Source organism: Homarus americanus, unplaced genomic scaffold, assembly GCF_018991925.1.
Source record: "Homarus americanus isolate GMGI-L3 unplaced genomic scaffold, GMGI_Hamer_2.0 scaffold34921, whole genome shotgun sequence".
Taxonomy (NCBI): domain Eukaryota; kingdom Metazoa; phylum Arthropoda; class Malacostraca; order Decapoda; family Nephropidae; genus Homarus; species Homarus americanus.
Window position 1 is genome coordinate 20,248,790 of NW_024741901.1, and position 18,314 is coordinate 20,267,103.

At 40.9% G+C, this 18,314-nt stretch overlaps 1 protein-coding gene across 2 annotated transcripts; it reads left to right on the top strand.

Annotated features, from left to right (window-relative positions):
* Positions 1-10,575: 10,575 nt before the first annotated feature.
* Positions 10,576-17,941, top strand: LOC121876264 (helix-loop-helix protein delilah-like). 2 transcript variants are annotated; one of them, XM_042381299.1, is made up of 2 exons: positions 10,576-11,142; positions 14,715-17,941. In XM_042381299.1, exon 2 carries the CDS (start codon positions 15,278-15,280, stop codon positions 16,058-16,060), a length of 783 nt encoding a protein of 260 aa, XP_042237233.1. In that variant the 5' UTR covers positions 10,576-11,142; positions 14,715-15,277; the 3' UTR covers positions 16,061-17,941. The 2 variants fall into 2 exon arrangements, with proteins under 2 accessions (XP_042237233.1, XP_042237232.1); XM_042381298.1 differs by having other exon boundaries at positions 10,576-11,138.
* The last annotated feature ends 373 nt before the right edge of the window (positions 17,942-18,314 follow it).

An 18,314-nucleotide genomic window follows, 5' to 3' on the forward strand; every position in this document is an offset into this window, starting at 1 on the left:
TCTGGAAACCTGTATCTATAATCGGATTGCCGTATATGTACACAGCAAGAGAGGTTAGGTTAAGGTACAATAGGTCAGGTTAGGTTAGGTTAGGTTAGGTTAGGTTAGGTTAGGTTAGGTTAGGTTTAGTTAGGTTATCAACATAATGACCACAACAGCGTAAGGATTTGCGTATATGTGTGTGTGTGTGTGTGTGTTACTACGGCGGCGTTAATCAGGGTTCTTTTTTAAAGGATTACCCCCACCCCCCCTTCCCCAATCCCTGATACCTTTACACTAGTTCCTGAACCTGATATTATCCTACCACAGCCATATCCCTGATCCTGAAAAGCTCCTAAGACAATTTTCCTCCATAACTCTAGCTACGACACAAAGATGGTTTTTGAAGGCTTCGTATGTCAATTTTTTCCTTAACTTGAGACACACACAAAAAACAACATTTACTCAGATACGGTCATACATCACCAGTTACGAGGGAAAATTTAACGAAGGGACCTTTGAGATTCCATCTTTGTGTCGTAGCTTAAGTGAGACAGCTAGATGTGTTCTTTTATGTCAAATTACAAAAAAAAAATATATCACGTAATGACCTTTGGGAATCCACCTTATGTCGTAGTTTAAATGAGACAGGTAGACGCGTTCTTACCTGTCCAGTTAGAAGAGTTAAAGTCAAGACCTCGGAGACAGTAAACTGAGGGCAGTCTTTACCTCCAGTATTGTTACAGCCTAATTTCCGGGGAGCAAGGTGGAGCAGCGATACCAACACCTAGCAGACGTCAGTTATCAGTGTTACCAACGACAGGACAAGTGGCGAGGGTTCTTGAGACTGAGAGAGAGAGAGAGAGAGAGAGAGAGAGAGAGAGCACTATGTGTCAGTGATTGAGAGTTAGTAGTGAACAGGTTTTCAATTATAGAACGATGGTGGTCAGCTCAGCCCAGGATAACTTTTTGCTGGGAAAAGCCGAGAGTACCCGAGAGGAACTGGGAGAAGATGGGAGGGGCTGAGAGAAGCTGAGAGACGCTGGGAAAGGTTAGAAGGTACTACGAGGAGCTACGAGGACCTGGGAACACCTGAGAAAATCTTAAGAGTGGCTGGGAGTATCCAAGAGGTCCTGGGAAGTAAGAGGGAGAGAGAGAGTTAGGGTCAGATATAAGCCTTCAAGAGTCAAGCTGTAGGCCACATCGTCTCCCTTCATCGAAATATATCAATTTACGTCAGAAGCAATAAACTAACTATACCATTATTCGATTATATCACTAGGAATAAATAATCATCAACGTCTACATAACTAGAAATGAATCAGTATTTTTTTAGAAACTTTCAATATTATTAAAAATCATGATTCGTTCAGATCCTCAAGTTGTGGTTCGCATACAGCTGAAGTATTGTACTACAGCTTATTTGACAACGTTTAAGCGTGTCAAAAAGTTTCATAGCCAATCAAAACAACACGAGTACAATCAGAAACACACACACATACACACACCGACAGGTTTCATAAATATATCACAGCTAATTCTATCTATGCTTAATCTATCGTATTTTTCCATTACTTGAGCGTTAAGTTCCAGACCCACAACACGTTCACCCATAACCCGACACCAATGTTTAGTTTGGACAATATTGAATGTAGAAAAAAAAGTTACAATATTTGGTCAGGACTTTAAGAAACTGGTGATCACATATTTCAAGGCTCATCTGAACATTTATTAACCTAACCAAACCTAACCTAACATTAATCAAACCTAATCTAACCTAACTTAACCACCCCAGGTATTAAGGTATTTCATCATGTGAAAAAGCTGGGGGGGGGGGCTATTGTTCAGGTGATCCGATTGTCGTTACACATACATTCTGCCTAAAGAAATATACTCTAGAAACTTTGCTTTAAGAGAAAAATAATGTCCAGAGTTTCAGGAGGTCAACCTTTGTCAGAATATCTCGTCTTGGTTTAAAACAATTTCATTCGATCAAAAGTTTTTTATTAACGACCAACATCTTAAGTTATCATCAAAGCTTCTGTAACCTATCGAAAATCTCAATTAAAATATTTGTTTATTTTGTAAATTGTTCACTTGATCAAAAATTTTCTACGGAGGTCAAAACACACAACACACACTGGTCAGCTCACCTTACCAAAACACGTTCTGAATACCTTACCGTAAGGAACCTGCAGCACACACACGCTAACATCTGACATGTGCCGGTGTTATAATGGCTTAGAAACAGATGTTTTATGACGTGTTGATATATAAACCAAAGAAATGTTGAGAAGCTTTTAAATCGAGGGATCGTTTGTCTTTCTTATTATTTATATATTTACTAGCCACTTAAAAAACATATTTGTCCAATAGACCTGACGACCCGATTTAACACACAATAAACTAAGCCAATATTTGTCAATACACAGGAAGGCTGGGTGGCGGCACTGATCTCTCTTTCACCTCTCTGAATGTAAAGTTAGGTACCCTTTACAGTTGGGTGGACTAGGAGCTCCTCGGGATCGAACCAGTGATCTTAAGACAGGACGCGAATCCATTAATGGATATATCTAATAAACATACCCTCCGTCGAGAAAACTTGAACAAGAACCATCCATTTATTTTTAATGTTGCTTTAATACAATCATCGATCACAAGCTACCAACATTTTTAATAAATCTACCAAGTGATAAAAAATATTAAACTTAATTTATCCAGCATTAACCACAAGACAAAAAATCGTAATTTCGCAAAATTTTGAACCAGGACAAAAAATTTGCTCACCAAATCTTACACTTGATTTACAAACTAAGAAAAAATCACCAGACAAGTGAGATTTTTACAAATATATTTAATAAGTGGTCACAAAATTTTGACGTTTTTTAACGAAGAGAGAGAGAGAGAGAGAGTTGGTAATCTCCGTCACAGGGATCCAGTTCACACCACAACCACTACTAGTGCACCACTACCACCATCACCACACCACTTCTTGTACCCAACTCAACCTACTGGCAGTAATATCCCATATGGTCACTATGTCTTGCTCTCCGTACTGTTATTACAAGAAATAGTATACGGTACTGTACTAAATTTGAGATCCAGTATATTATCGTCCATGATTACTGTAAATAAGTAATAATCCATTCTCAGACCTACTTATCTTCAGGTTATTATGTGCCAGATGTTCAATACTTCTTGTTCATTCCTACAATACTTTAATATAATTTAAAAGTCATGTCTGGTTAATTGTGGTTCTCGCGTATTGATATCATTTAATTCTGGTGACTAACCAAACTTATCAACGCCCAAGATGGTCATCGTTTCTTATTCTCATGTCTATAATTACTCTAATATTCTCGAAACATCTTAACTCTAATTAACAAATTCTTTGAAGACTATCATCTCAGTCCACCAGCGGTAATGATCCCAGATGTTCAACATTCCTTACATGCAGTGCTGTTAATACTGTACTTCTGTAAGCGCTTTATATAATAATAATAAATAATTAGGATACTATAAACAATATACATAATCTTTAGCTCTAAAAAATGCTAACTAGTATCTCTTTGACGAGCAGGAAGCATCTGGCAAATAATTAATATAACAGATGGTAAATAATTCCCAAGTACATACTCATAAACATGAACAAATGTTTGGTGAATGGATTAATTTTGTGTTGAATATCACAATGTATTTAATCTTTTCATTAAAACAGTCATTAATTACATTATATTTAGTATAATGAACATTTATGAATTATCTTTACGAGGCACTCAATTCTTGTGAAAATAACTTCCAGAAAAAATATTTCTGCAATAAAACATTTCCCCAGAAACGCATGTTAAAGTGAATTTACGCTCCATAACCATCACTTGCTGTCATAAATCAAAATGTCGTTGCATTTACAGTATGTGATTTTATCGTCTGAAAGTTTTAACACCTCTCCTTGGTGTGCGTGTATGTGTGTGTGCGACATCAATATTAGTTCTAGTGTTAACAAGCCATGAATCAGGGCGTCGACACATTTACTTGTAATAATTGCGATCCTGCTACATTAGACTTTTTGTAAACGTCTGGAAAATCTGATTAGCGACAGATGGTGTTGCGTGTCTCGCCTCTGTGAGGACGACAACATGACAGTACTGGTTCTGGCGGTCGGCCCTCAAGCAGAAACAGATGATGTAAAACAAAAAAGTACCGAAAAATTACCGGTATATTATTGAATGTATTCATTATTTGTGAGATAACGCTAACTAAATACCCCTAACCAAAAATGCCTTAGGATCGGGAGGTTGTCAGGTTTAAGTTAGTTAAGGTAAAGTAAGGGTAGGTAAATATTGGTTACGTTAGGTAAAGTTAGTTAGGTTTGCTTTAGTGAGGTTAGATTAGGTTTTTAGGTTTATTGATTGTTTTAATGTTCTTGATTACACCTCCCTGCTAATAACCTAAAGTAACCGGCTCAACATCATCTAATGTAAACCGTCTTAACCTGAAAGATATAATCTGATCTAACCTAATTTAATTTATTCTTCCCAATTTTACCTAACATAACCTAACCCAACTTAACCTGAAATAACCTAATCTAAACTAACCTAATTTGTTCAGCTTGATCTAACCCAAGCTAATTCCAGGTGAGCGAACTTTTTCCCGCCATATAAGAGACGGTCGCCTGGAGATCCGTGAGACCAGGTGTGTGCCTGAGGCGAGCCACGGTGTTTAGATGCAGCTGTTGACCGGTGAACAAACTTCGTGGAAGCCTTGGTCATGGCAGTCTTTGTCGTCACAGTCCTGGTCGTCACAACCTTGGTCATGACAGCCTTGGTCATGACAGCCTTGGTCATGACAGCCTTGGTCATGACAGCCTTGGTCATGACAGCCCTGGTCGTAGCAGCCTTGGTCGTAGCAGCCCTGATCATGACTGCTCTGGTCGTGGCAGACCTCCCTGGATGTTACAGCCCTGGTCGTGGCAGGCCTCCCTGGATGTTACAGCCCTGGTCGTGGCAGACCTCCCTGAATGTTACAGCCCTGGTCGTGGCAGACCTCCCTGGATGTTACAGCCCTGGTCGTGGCAGACCTCCCTGGATGTTACAGCCCTGGTCGTGGCAGACCTCCCTGGATGTTACAGCCCTGGTCGTGGCAGACCTCCCTGGATGTTACAGCCCTGGTCGTGGCAGACCTCCCTGGATGTTACAGCCCTGGTCGTGGCAGACCTCCCTGGATGTTACAGCCCTGGTCGTGGCAGACCTCCCTGGATGTTACAACCCTGGTCGTGGCAGACCTCCCTGGATGTTATAGTCCTGATCATGGCAGCCCTGGTCGTGTCAGGCTTCAAGTGGTGTACTGTAGGTGTCTCCCTGGCGTGGAGCAGTTTTTGTGTGGTGACACTGGAGGTGGTGGCCGGCAGCTGACTGACGCTTAGCTCCCGTCCTCCTGTCAGTCTCTCTCTCTCTCTCTCTCTCTCTCTCTCTCTCTCTAGCTGTATTTTGGTTTCTTCATTCTTCTGCTTCTCCCTTTCTTTCCTCTTCCTGCTTTTCTTTTTCTCTTTACTGTCTCTCTGTATTTCACCTTCTTATCTTGTCTCTCTTCACCACCCTGTCTCTTTTCACTCCATCCTCATCTCCGTGTATTTTCCATTCTCTTTTCCTTCTACCTCTCCCTCCAACTCACTGTCTCTAGCACACCTTCTGACAGTATTATCATTACAACAAGTTACCACCCACCAAGTCATGTCTGATTCTGTACTGTACTTCCCTCTATCTCTCTTTTCTATCAATCATTTCCAATTTCTTTCCCTTCCTCCTCTCTTCCTCCATCTTTGTTTGTCTGCTTCTTTGTCTTACTCTTCTCTATCAAGAATTTCTTTTGTTTTCCTTTCCCTCCTCTCTTTCTCTCTATATATATATATCTATCTATCTGTCTGCCTGTCTGTCTTTACCACAGCTGCGAGTCCCCAAATTCAGTCACCAAGCTTGCTCTTACAAGGGGTGAAAGGCCAATGCTTCACACGGCCCCACAACCAAACCCCATCACCATACCGTCACCAAACCCCCTAATCACTACTATTACAGCTCACCACCACAACTCACCATTATACTAATTGGTCGAAGTTACCTGCAAGACTCACCCTCCTGACCTCTCTGAAATATAAATTGAACTTGAGGGTGTTTCAAATCATCTCGGGCAGAAGTAGGTTGCAATTTACTACTCCAGCAACACCATGTTTTCAAAAGAGCCGCCTGGGTTGAGTGGTGTAATGCTTCTATCATCAATCTGTTCGTTCTCTTTCTCTCTTCTTGCTTTCTTTCTCTCTTTCTGTCTATCCTTATCAAAGCATCATATAAAAATGAATCTCAATTTATTTGTATAAGAAATTATTCAAAAGAGCCGCCGCCAAGGTGAATACAGAAACCATTAAGCTGCTATCTCTCTTTCTCTCTGTGTATCTCTGTCTTTCTGTGTCTCTTTCTATCTCTTTTTCTGTCCATCTGTATCTCTCTTTCAAATCAATACAGACCAGGTAGGTTTCAATATCCAGGTGCAGAAGCTTGATATTTTCAAAAGTGCCGCCTGGTGGAAAAACCATCACTACTTTCCCATCAACTTTTTTCTCTCCACATCTCCTTTATACTCTCTCTCTCTCTCTCTCTCTATCTTTATATTTTCTTTGTTTCTTTTCATATCCGATCATCACAGAGCTAATTAGTTGACAATTTGTTTGTATGTCCTCAGAAGGTGTTCAAAAGTGCCGCCTTATTCAGTGTTTCAATTATTTTGCCATTATCAGTCTGTTTCCTCTGTCTACTCGTATCTCGCTTTGTTTGTCTGTCTGTCTGTCTGTCTGTGTCTCTCTCTTTCTCTCCCCTATCAAATCATGGAAGAGAAAATGGACCTCACTTTGCTTGTATAAAAACATAGTCAAAAGCGCCGCTGGATCTTCCGCTTATTTTCCCATTATCTCTCTCTCTCTCTCTTCCCTCGTCAAATCGTAAAGATTATTCAGTTCACAGTTTATTGGTTCAACATTTGATGACCTTTAAAGTCATCTGAGTGTTAATAATTAGGAGTGAGATATTTTGTAAGTGTTTTCTTTTTTTCTTCTTCTTCATCTGTTTATATTATTAATTCTTCTTCTTTTTCTTCTTCTCCTTTTTTGTTCTTTCTTCTTTTAGTTCTTGTTCTTCGTTTTTCTTCTTCTTTTTTGCTTTTACTTCCTTAAATTTCTTCATCTTTGTTTTTTCTTCTTTTCTTCTCTTTTGTTCTTTCTTCTTTGAAATATTTTCTTCTCCTTCATGTGTCTTTTGTTCCCTTATGTTGTTACCTTTATTCTTTTTCCTGCTCTGTTTTTTCTTCTCCTTCCTTCTGCTGTTTTTGTTCTTCTTCCTTCGGCTCTTCTCATTCTTTCGTTCTTCCTATTTTCCTTCTTCTTTCATCGTTTTCTTTTTTTTTGGGGGGGGGGTGGTGGTTCCTCCTCCTTCTTGTCTTCTGTTCTTGTGTTATTGTTCTCCTTTCTTCTTGTCTTCTATTCCTCTGTTATTATTCTCCTTTCTTGTTCTTCTTATAATTCTCGTGTTTCATTCTTCTATCTTCTTGCGTACTCGTACAATTCACAAAATCTAACCTTGGCAAACTTGTACCCTGACCCAGCACCACCAAATCCCGTCTCCTTGCTGTCTGTATAGCTATAAAGGTGTTTTTCTAACGATTTTGTGCAGGTTGGTGGGTTGGGTTGGAGTTCGGGTTGCTGTTGGGTTGTTGGGTTGGGGGGTTGGGTTGGGGGTTGTTTGGGGGTTGTTGGGTTGGTTGGGTTGGGTTGCTGGGTTCGGGTCGGGTTGGGTTGGGTTGGGTTGGGTTGGGTTGGGTTAGGATGCGTTGGGTTAGGTTTTGTTTGGCTAGATCAGGTTTGGTTAAGTTAGGTTATATCAGGTTGGGTTAGGTTAGGTTAGGTTAGGTTAGGTTATTACATGTCTACTTTGTTACTGACCCCGAACAACGAAGACCCTAAATGATAACCTGTATATTTCTGGTTATTTAACAAAAATTCAAAGATGACGAAATAAATCCAGTTTCGGGAGATTTTGATCCACTGCTCTACGGGAAGTCAATCTATAAGGGACTTAACTCTGGCGTAAGTTAATCTATAAGGGACTTAACATTGACGTAAGCCAATCTATAAGGGACTTAACTCTGGTATAGGTTAATCTATAAGGGACTTAAAATTGACGTAAGCCAATCTATAAGGGACTTAACTCTGGTATAAGTTAATCTATAAGGGACTTAACATTGACGTAAGCCAATCTATAAGGGACTTAACATTGACGTAAGCCAATCTATAAGGGACTTAACTCTGGTATAAGTTAATCTATAAGGGACTTAACATTGACGTAAGCCAATCTATATAAGGGACTTAACTCTGGTATAAATTAATCTATAAGGGACTTAACACAAAGATATTTTAAGTAATGATATGAATGATGAAAATTTAACCTCATGACCATTTTACTGGGGTCAGAGTTCACCTACAGGAGTCAAAGGTCACCAACAGGAGTCAAAGATCACTAGCAGGAGTCAACGGTCACTAACAGGAGTCAAAGGTCACCAACAGGAGTCAAAGGTCACCAACAGGAGTTAAAGGTCACTAACAGGAGTCAAAGGTCAGCAACAGGAGTCAAAGGTCACTAACAGGAGTCAAAGGTCACTAACAGGAGTCAAAGGTCACTAACAGGAGTCAAAGGTCACCAACAGGAGTCAAAGGTCACTAACAGAAGTCAAAGGTCACTAACAGAAGTCAAAGGTCACCAACAGGAGTCAAAGGTCACCAACAGGAGTCAAAGGTCACAAGCAGGAGTCAACGGTCACTAACAGGAGTCAAAGGTCACCAACAGGAGTCAAAGGTCACCAACAGGAGTCAAAGGTCACTAACAGAAGTCAAAGGTAAAAGTACCCGTTAATCCACCACTCGTTTAACCTAAGTTCTCGTTAATCCACCACTCGTTTAACCCAAGCACTCGTTTATCCACCACTCGTTTAACCCAAGCACTCGTTAATCCACCACTCGTTTTACCCAAATACTTGCTAATCCACCAACAGTTTAATCCAAGTACTCGTTAATCCACCAACAGTTTAACCCCAAGTACTCATTAACCCAAGCACTCGTTAATCCACCACTCGTTTAACCCAAGCACTCGTCAATCCACCACTCGTTTAACCCAAGCACTCGTTAATCCACCACTCGTTTAACCCAAGAACTCTTTAATCCACCACTCGTTTAACCCAAGCACTCGTTAATCCACCACTCGTTTAACCCAAGAACTCGTTAATCCACCACTCGTTTAACCCAAGCACTCGCTAATCCACCACTCGTTTAACCCAAGTACTCGTTAATCCACCACTCGTTTAACCCAAGTACTCGTTAATCCACCACTCGTTTAACTCAAGTACTCATTAATCCACCACTCATTTAACCCAAGTACTCGTCAATCCACCACTCGTTTAACCAAGTACTCGTTAATCCACCACTCGTTTAACTCAAGTACTCATTAATCCACCACTCATTTAACCCACGTACTCGTTAATCCACCACTCGTTTAACCAAGTACTCGTTAGTCCACTACTCGTTGTATAAAGGCAGCTGGTAGAGATTTAATTCGATTCACAGTAAATTATTCCAGTAATTATGTAAAGAAAGTCCTCTTGTGTAAGTATTTATGTACACTTAAGAGGCAGTAATGTATGTGTGTGTGTGTGTGTGTATGTGTGTGTGTGTGTGTGTGTGTGTGTGTGTGTGACGATAGTTTCACTTAGATAATGTAATATGTATACACACATTATACATATACATAATTACATCCAATCAGGCGTGTACTGTACATGCATTAAACCTACATATACATAACGATAATAACAATAATGATTTCATATTAGTATAATAATAATAATAATAATAATAATAATAATAATAATAATAATAATAATAATAATAATAATAATAATAATAATAATAATAGTTTCATAATAATTATAATAATTTTTAGGAAGAAATGTAAGAGAGAAAGAATGAGTAGAGCTTGACACAGGTGCAGAGAGAGAGAGAGAGAGAGAGAGAGCAACACTATCACTCACCACACACGCACATACAACAAGCACTTAGTAGAAATATACGTCCAAACAATACTCATGCGAGGTAACATGTGTCGGAATGAGCCCCTCATCCGCCGTCCTCCTCCCACTCCTCCGCCCTCCTCCTCCTCCGCCCACCTTCCTTTCCTGCCACCCAGCAAGTCAGCGGAGAACAGAGGCGTATCCCACAAAGCACCATGTGTCCTCATTGGGGCATCCCATATCCCCTATAAACGACTCAGAAGGGTAATTCCTCACTCCACCTCACACTAAACGGCTGCACAACCAGAACAGCCAGCAGTGTCACCTGGTGTGGGTGTCTGTGTGGCTACGGGACCATCAGGAGGTGACATCTGACGGGCCGAGACTCTCTATGGAGGAGGAGGTGGAGGAGGGAGGGAGGCAGGGAGGGCCCAGGAGGTGCTAGTGGTCGACGCTTCCTAGGTGAGTCCACACCTTCTCCATCAGTTTCCTTCCTCACGCAGCGACACGCAGGGTGTGTGAGTGAGGCTCCCTCCCTCTCGATGCCTTAAGTTGTCAACCATGTAATAAGCAGAGGTTCTTCACTTACTGACGCGCCCGCAGGCGGTAACGAGTGGCATGCTGTAAAAACCTCAACGGCCAGGCGATACCCCCCCCCCCCGAGTGCCTCGTGGGCGTGTGAGCACGTCACCCAACGCATCACTGTCACAAACTAGTGTGCCCTGCACTTGTATTGACGCCTCACCTGTCTACGTGGCCGCAAGCGATAACGAGTCGCATGTTCTCAAATATCAAGCAGCCAGGCGACCCCAACACCTAATGTCAGTGTCAGCAGCATCAGTGTTAGCCAGCTAGTGTAATCTCCGTGCTTAAAGAATCATTAAGTGTTTATCCCGAACCGCGCGAATCACAAGTACACCCATGACTGGTTCTGTGGTGCACCGCGTGTAGACCCTGTGGGAGTGTATGGAACGTTGTTGCTGCGTCCACGTGAGGAGGTCATGATCCTCCTGGCAGTGTGTGACCTCGAGAGCCGCGTTTCCCAGCAGCCATCTGCGGTAGGTCAGTGCCTTTACGTTGACCCACGGGCGCCGCACATGTTGTAGGGTCAACACCTATCCTTAACTGATCTAGTGTAGCCTATCCTAACCTAATGTAGACGGACTTAATCTAATCTAGTCAAGTTTAACTAATCTATAAAGTAACCCACCCTAACCCACCCTAGCGTTTTTAAACCTATCTGTTATAGCCTAGCTTAAAGCAGTAGCATAACCTAACCTACTGAATCCGCCAGTACCACATGTAGCCTGACCGAACCTAGCGTCGCCTAAAGGAGCCTAACGTCACTTAGCTTAGCCTAACCTAACCTAACCAACAATGTGCCCTAACTTAACCTTACATAGTCTAACCTAATCTAATCTCAGATCATTAGGTTAGGTTAGGTTTGGTTAGGTTGACAGATCTGAATAGTTACGCTAGATTAAATTAGGTCTGGTTAGTGGTAAGTTAAGGTTGACAGGTCTGGAGTGATCAGTTTAGTTAAGTTACGGCTGGCTGATTCGTGTCTGTTGTCATAGGAGGTAATTTTGTCCACATCCGGCTCAAGTAAACATAAGCTGAAAACTGGACCGCGAGTGTAGCAGCTGCCTATTGTATACACTAATATAAACACCCTAGAGCTGCAGCCTCGATTCTCCAAGTTTCAGATGGTGTTGATATTACAATGTATTACAGAACTGTATTTTAACAACTAAGGCCTTTAAGCGTGTATTCATAGTACAGTACGCAATAAGCGCGTATTCTAAGTTATAGTATACACACAAACTGGTCATCATCAAGTAAAACTTACCAGTCACATCGGTCTTGTTTGCTATCAGCTACTTCCTCTGGTTCAAGGTGTCAGTAACCTCTATACATGTCACCACTTGCTTATACTGTATCCAATAATCTAAAAATAATACTGGGTGTTATCTTATATTGTTTTTGACTCCTCGTAAGTTATAGTTTAGCACACTGTGTCTGCCGCCCCTGGGGTGTGACGAATTAAATAATAATAATAATCATAATATACTATCACCGGCACATGCGCATAACATCCAATAGGTACTTATTTCATGAAGTAGTGATGTCAGGAGGTACTTATTTAACATTACTTATTTCACTATTTATTTCACAAAGTATTTATTTTACAGTGTAATTATTTCATTAATTATTTTAAGAGGTACTTAATAAAGTACGTATTTCGCGAGAAACTTATATCACAGATTATTTTTCATAATATTTCATGGAGTGCTCATTTCACAGAGTACTTACTCTGCAAAGTTCAAATTTTAAGCAGTACTGTATTTATTGTATGCGGTACTTATATCACGAGGTACTTATCTCACGCCGCACCAAGATGTCCACCACACACAGCCGAGAGCAAGCAACATTATCTCTTACAAATGAGATAATAGCTAAAAACCTAACAATCAACTTAAATAGGATTTTTGTCTAAAATTTCCAAATATATCGTCAGTCTCCATAAATGGACTTTTATTATTATTAAGACACGAGCAGAGGTATAATTTAAATCGACTTGATGACAACTATTCGCAGAACTTCAACGCTCAGCTGCACTTAAACTACGGAGTAATATCTCAGGATCAGGTGCGTTATTTTTTCACCCAACCTCATAGAAGATACACTGTTGTAATTATAGAGATTCGATCATTTCCGGAAAGTAAAAATAGTAAATTATTTTTTTTTAATCTAACTTCACCAGCAAATTAGGCGGTGTTAGAATTTCAATTACCGGAAACGAATTTCAGTCCCGATTAAAAAAAAAAAAATCTTCTAAAAAGTGTGAAGAAATAACAACATATTTCAACAAAGGAGACTGAAAATTGATCAACAGCTGCGTTATCAGCATACTAAGCGTTCGGAGTGTTGGTTTGATATTGTGACGACCTTGAAACGAAAAAATTCCTCCCTGAAAAAAAAATCAGTCAGAACATGTGTGGCGGATACTTGCCTGATTAAAAGTAGCCAAAATAAGATGATAGCTAATGTTGTGACAGGACCAATTCAGCCTTTCCATAACATCGTGCACATAAGAGAAGGAAGGGAAGTTTCAAACATCAAAACCTGATACACAAACTTGTGTTATGGTACTGAGGCTGATTACTTCTTGTTAACACGAGTCTCACGGTAATCAGATCATCTTCAGTTTAACCAACTTAACCAAATCTACCCCCCCAAATTAATCTTCTAACGAGGGACATTACGTAACCAACTTCCCTTTAACACCTGAGATCCGCCCTTCGTGTCGTATTTAAACAACACACTGTCAGCTGAGTATTACATCATTTGTTACACCATCAAAACATATTTATTTTTACACAAGTGAGATACAGGGAAACATCCGTCCTCAACCCAGTATCCGTCCGTGCCTACTATCTTTGTATTTCTTTCGTTTTTTTTTTTCCTCAACACCACAAACCTGCCTGATGTAAGATTTATCATATAACTTTAAGCATCGGATCTTAAGTGTGCCAGTTCAGTTTTTGCTTTCTCACATCGTCAAATAAATGGAGAAATTCATTGTGACGAGCTTTTGAAAATCCGGTTAGTGATTTTTTGCATCCAGAACGACAGGATGTTTAACAGCGTCATGTTCAGTGTGAGAGTGTTCGGCGGGTGTGTCATTACCGCATCTTACCGTAACCCACCCGATTCTGATCATGTTTTGCTTGTTTGGTAATTATGTCAGACAGTAGTGCTGTCCGGACCTTTTCTGTCATGGAGGTTGTGGTGTCATGCAATTGTTTTAAAACGGGTAACATTAACTAAACCCAAACATGACCTTAGCTAATTTGACTAATTTATATTCTACGATCGCTTACTTTAGGGTATACAGGTTACGTCTGGTTAGGGTTGGTAAGGTAGCTTAGCTTTGGTTAAGTTAGGTTATTAGTTGTTTATTTCAATAGACGGTTTTAATAATCTACACCAAAAATCATATCAGCAAAATACGAAATATGAGAATAGAACAGACTGACTACAAGAGCATTTCTAATATAACGATTGTAGAAAAGCGCCAAATAATGGGTTAAAATCGACCGCGCTACTGATGTTAACAATTACCGCTCGTTTTAGTTAGCCATCAAACTGTTTTACCGAGCCATCACACTAACTTATTAGGCTCCCAACGTTGAGATTTATTATTACCGGGTGGTCGTTTAGTTGTTAATAACGTCCCAGTCGGCGGCCATTACTTCCTACTCGATCCGCTTTGTTCTGACTCAGTAATTAGATGTCTTGCAGGTCAACCGGGTCATAGTCCTGATAGGTCACACAGTCTTGCCATGCTTCACTCAGACCTAAACTACTGTAGCTTAACCGTTCGAATTCGGTGCCACCTAAGACTTTGGCTCTTGAGGACTTGGGACCATGAAGACTCGGTAAAAAAAAATCACTTAACAGTCTATAATAGTTACACTCTAACCTAACCTACCCAAACTTGGCCTAAACCAAAGAAACTACTCTAATCCTTTAAATTATCTAAAGCTAAATTAAAAATCATGTTCGTCAGTTAGTCATAATTACTTACACCCATAAACACTCATCTGTTTTACTTTGTTCTCTTCCTGTAGGAGTAAGAACCCGCACCCCGAGTCTCACACTACCTGGGAACAAATTCGCCACCTGGGAACACTCGCACACTGCTGAAACGTTACCATCTGAGGACGGCATCATCGAGGAAGTAACACCGTCTGAACACAGCAAGCAAACGACGCCAGGCTGCGACGCCAACAAGGAAGGGCCGATGCAACAAACACGTCTACACAGAAAACTAGTTCTTGATTATGACGAACAATAAAAATAACATATATGTGTTAAACTTGACTGTCAAACAGACTGGCAATTTTATTCACTGACTCATTGTAAGCATAGAAAGGTTACATTCTTTAACTTGATATTAAGACTGCGCTTGATGGTCAGTTTATCCTCTGTCAAAAGTGGTAAAGTGAACAAGCATTTGTAGTTTGTTATGATGCCAGACTAATCGACAAGGACCTAGAGTGTTGAAGACAGTCATGAGTCCAGCACGATGATACACTTAAGGAACTGACCGTAAGAAGCTCCTTGTAGCGATGGTGACAACGTGTATGACTATATCAGCCTCCAGAGAGAGAAGACCCAGAACTTAATAAGTATGGAGAAGTTCGGTGGCGTGAGCGTCACCTTCAAGACGCGGAACAGCAAGCACCACCCCTCCAGCAAGAGAGGGCTTGGGTATCCTCACTCCAGGATAGCGGATAAGTACGGGATGAGGCCGCGGAGCATTATCAGACGTCTGCTGCAGGAGAGACCACTTCGGGAAGGATCGCACAAACGAGTCAAATCGAAGCTACAGCCGTTCTCCAAGTACCGTAAAAAGCTGGCGACCTCCCGCGAACGGTCCCACGTGAGGGAGATCAACAAAGCATTTGAAAATCTGCGGAATGCCTTGCCGTCTGCCGCCGGCTGTCGCAACGACGCCTCTGCCGCCGCCAAGATGACCACACTCAGACTGGCTCTGAGGTACATTGCAGCACTCACACAGCTGCTACAGGAAGACGATGACCAACGCTCTAACGACGACGACAAAACCAGCAGCTGTTCAGACACCAGCGGCGACGACCCCAAGACTTCTTCGTCTGGTCAAGAAGGCGGTAAACCAGAACCATCATCTAACAATGACCAAGAAGACAGCCCTGAGGACAAGTACATGCTGGCGCTGGCTAAGATCTTCCAAGAAAGCGACGACACAAACGACACGGGGACTTCCGATGGCGACAAGGACGACCGAGCGTACCCTTCCGACAGCGACGACCTCTTGAGCAGTCGAGGAGATTTCAGCGATCTTTCTGACCACGACGTTGAAGGTCAGCTCGATGTGCTGGCCAACCTTAGCCACTTGTCAGAGGGAGAGACTGAATCAGGAGTTCTCTCCTGAGCACCCCGTCTGTAGTGGCAGGTCGCGGGGACTGAAATACCCTCCCTCATCGAGGCACAAACAAGGACTTAGTACATTAATGTTTGTAAACAATTAATGTCTCCTTGTACAGTAACTGGGAACATTAGTGGTGTTATTATTGCTCATCCAAATTATGTAGTGTTCTGTATCGTATCTGAAGCCTAGTGTTATGTAGTGTTAAAACTATGAGTATGAGTGAGAGATGAACCATTCTGTGCCTACAGCTCCTACAGTTAACCAACAGTGACGAACACCTACGCTGACTTGAAGGTCCTAGTGACCATAAATCTTAAACCATAAGTGTTTTACTTCTGAGAAACAGTGACGTTGGTCCTGAGTGATGTCGGTCCTGTGTCATAATTCATGAACTCCCGTGTTATCTCAGCGTGACGATGGTCTGAGAAATTCTATGACTCGACAAGATAAAAAAATGAGAAAACAATGTTTTCTTCATAATATATTGTTATAACCTCGTTCATACACCATGTATATGTGAACTTTATGGCGTCTTGTTTAAGTAAATATGTGTAGTGGTTCTGCATGAGTATATCCGCCATATGAGTTTTCAATACGTATAACCTGTGCCGTACAAAATCATGTACGGGAGTAAACATGCATCATCAAGGGTAATTTATCTAGGACAGCGTCGTGGCCATCATACCTCATGGCGTCTACGGTATCATGCAATACACGTATTGCATAACAAACCGTCATACAATACTTTGATGCAGGTAAAACGAACGAACTAAACCTAGCCTAACTTTAACTTAATTATTCAATCAAGTTGTTATCCTCATGTGACTCAGCGACTCATTCATCCTCTCATTTATATTTCACATCTATCACCACATTTATTTTTACTTCCCAAATACACAATATTTTCAAACGGATTAAGTTCTGTTTCCTACCATAATTCATGTTAGAATTCACTTAAATATCTGAAAAACAATTACCTGTCTTTATAATAAGAATTCTTTAAGATAATTATGTTAAAGCTGGTTACTTTTGGTTCGCTTTGCCCGTTTCAAAAGATGTCCAGTATGAGTTTCGCCAAAACTTTTATAAAACCCAGACTATTAAAACATTTCTTCAGTGACGTGCAGATAAAAACACCAAATAAGAATTAACATGCACCGTGATGCTGTTCTGGACCATTACCCTGCCGGTGCTCACCGAGTATTAGAGTAGTTGTAAGAGTAATTTATTACATTGTTAATTACATCTATAAGGACCGAAAGTACAGCTCCCCACCACCAGAGGGCAGCACGAGACTCATGACAGTGAGTTGCAATATTCACACCCGGGTCCGGCTCTCGGTTTATTTTTTATGGTAAGCCGGATGTCACGGCTTACGTACAAAAGCAGTCTTTGCATGCAAGAGGCTGATCTGGTCACAGTATACACACCTGCTCAGTTATTGGAACAACAGCGAGTGACAATGCAAGCTTAATCGAACCTGAAACCAGAGATTGTGAAATTGCGTTAAGTTAGGTGCGGCTGTTTCGTGTTTAATGTCATAAATGATTAATATGTACACGGGCTGTGACATACAAGGCTCCAGCAGACATACACTGACAACAGGACCCGGATCGGTGTCAACAGTCTGTCATATAATTATTATTGCTCACGTACTGCCCTATTGAGGGCACTGCTACATGAGCCTTCCTGTGCCAACAACTTGTTTTGGTAATATTGACTGCGCTTCATATGCTTTTTATTTAGCCTTATTTAATTATATGTAAGTTTCCATTCGAAGTATTGAAGACGACGACCAAAGACAAGTGATGGAGGACAGGACAGATTAACACTGTCTACTCAACATGGTGTTAGCTATTTGAGAATAAAGTCATAATAACTGAACATTAATTTATTTATCATCACGATGGGTATTATGGTAATGTGAAATAATTATGTCTTTTACAGGAATTTCATAAACAAGACGGATCAATTGTCGGCCGACACTAGCGGCGTTAGAACCCTTGAAAAAAAATATCTCCGTAAGTACTTAAAGTCAGAACAAGAAAGGCGGTAATTGGGTAATCAAACATAGACAATGAACATATGAACAGCTGACCTACCATCATGCATACATTAAACGCTTAAGCAATCATCACTCAACTGTGAAAATTTCAAATTGAAATATTGTTGTGGCTACTTGTAAACGTTGGTGAGCATTCCTTCACAACTCATAGGAATTTGTGTTCTTGTTCTAGCTCTTCTTACTTCTATTGTT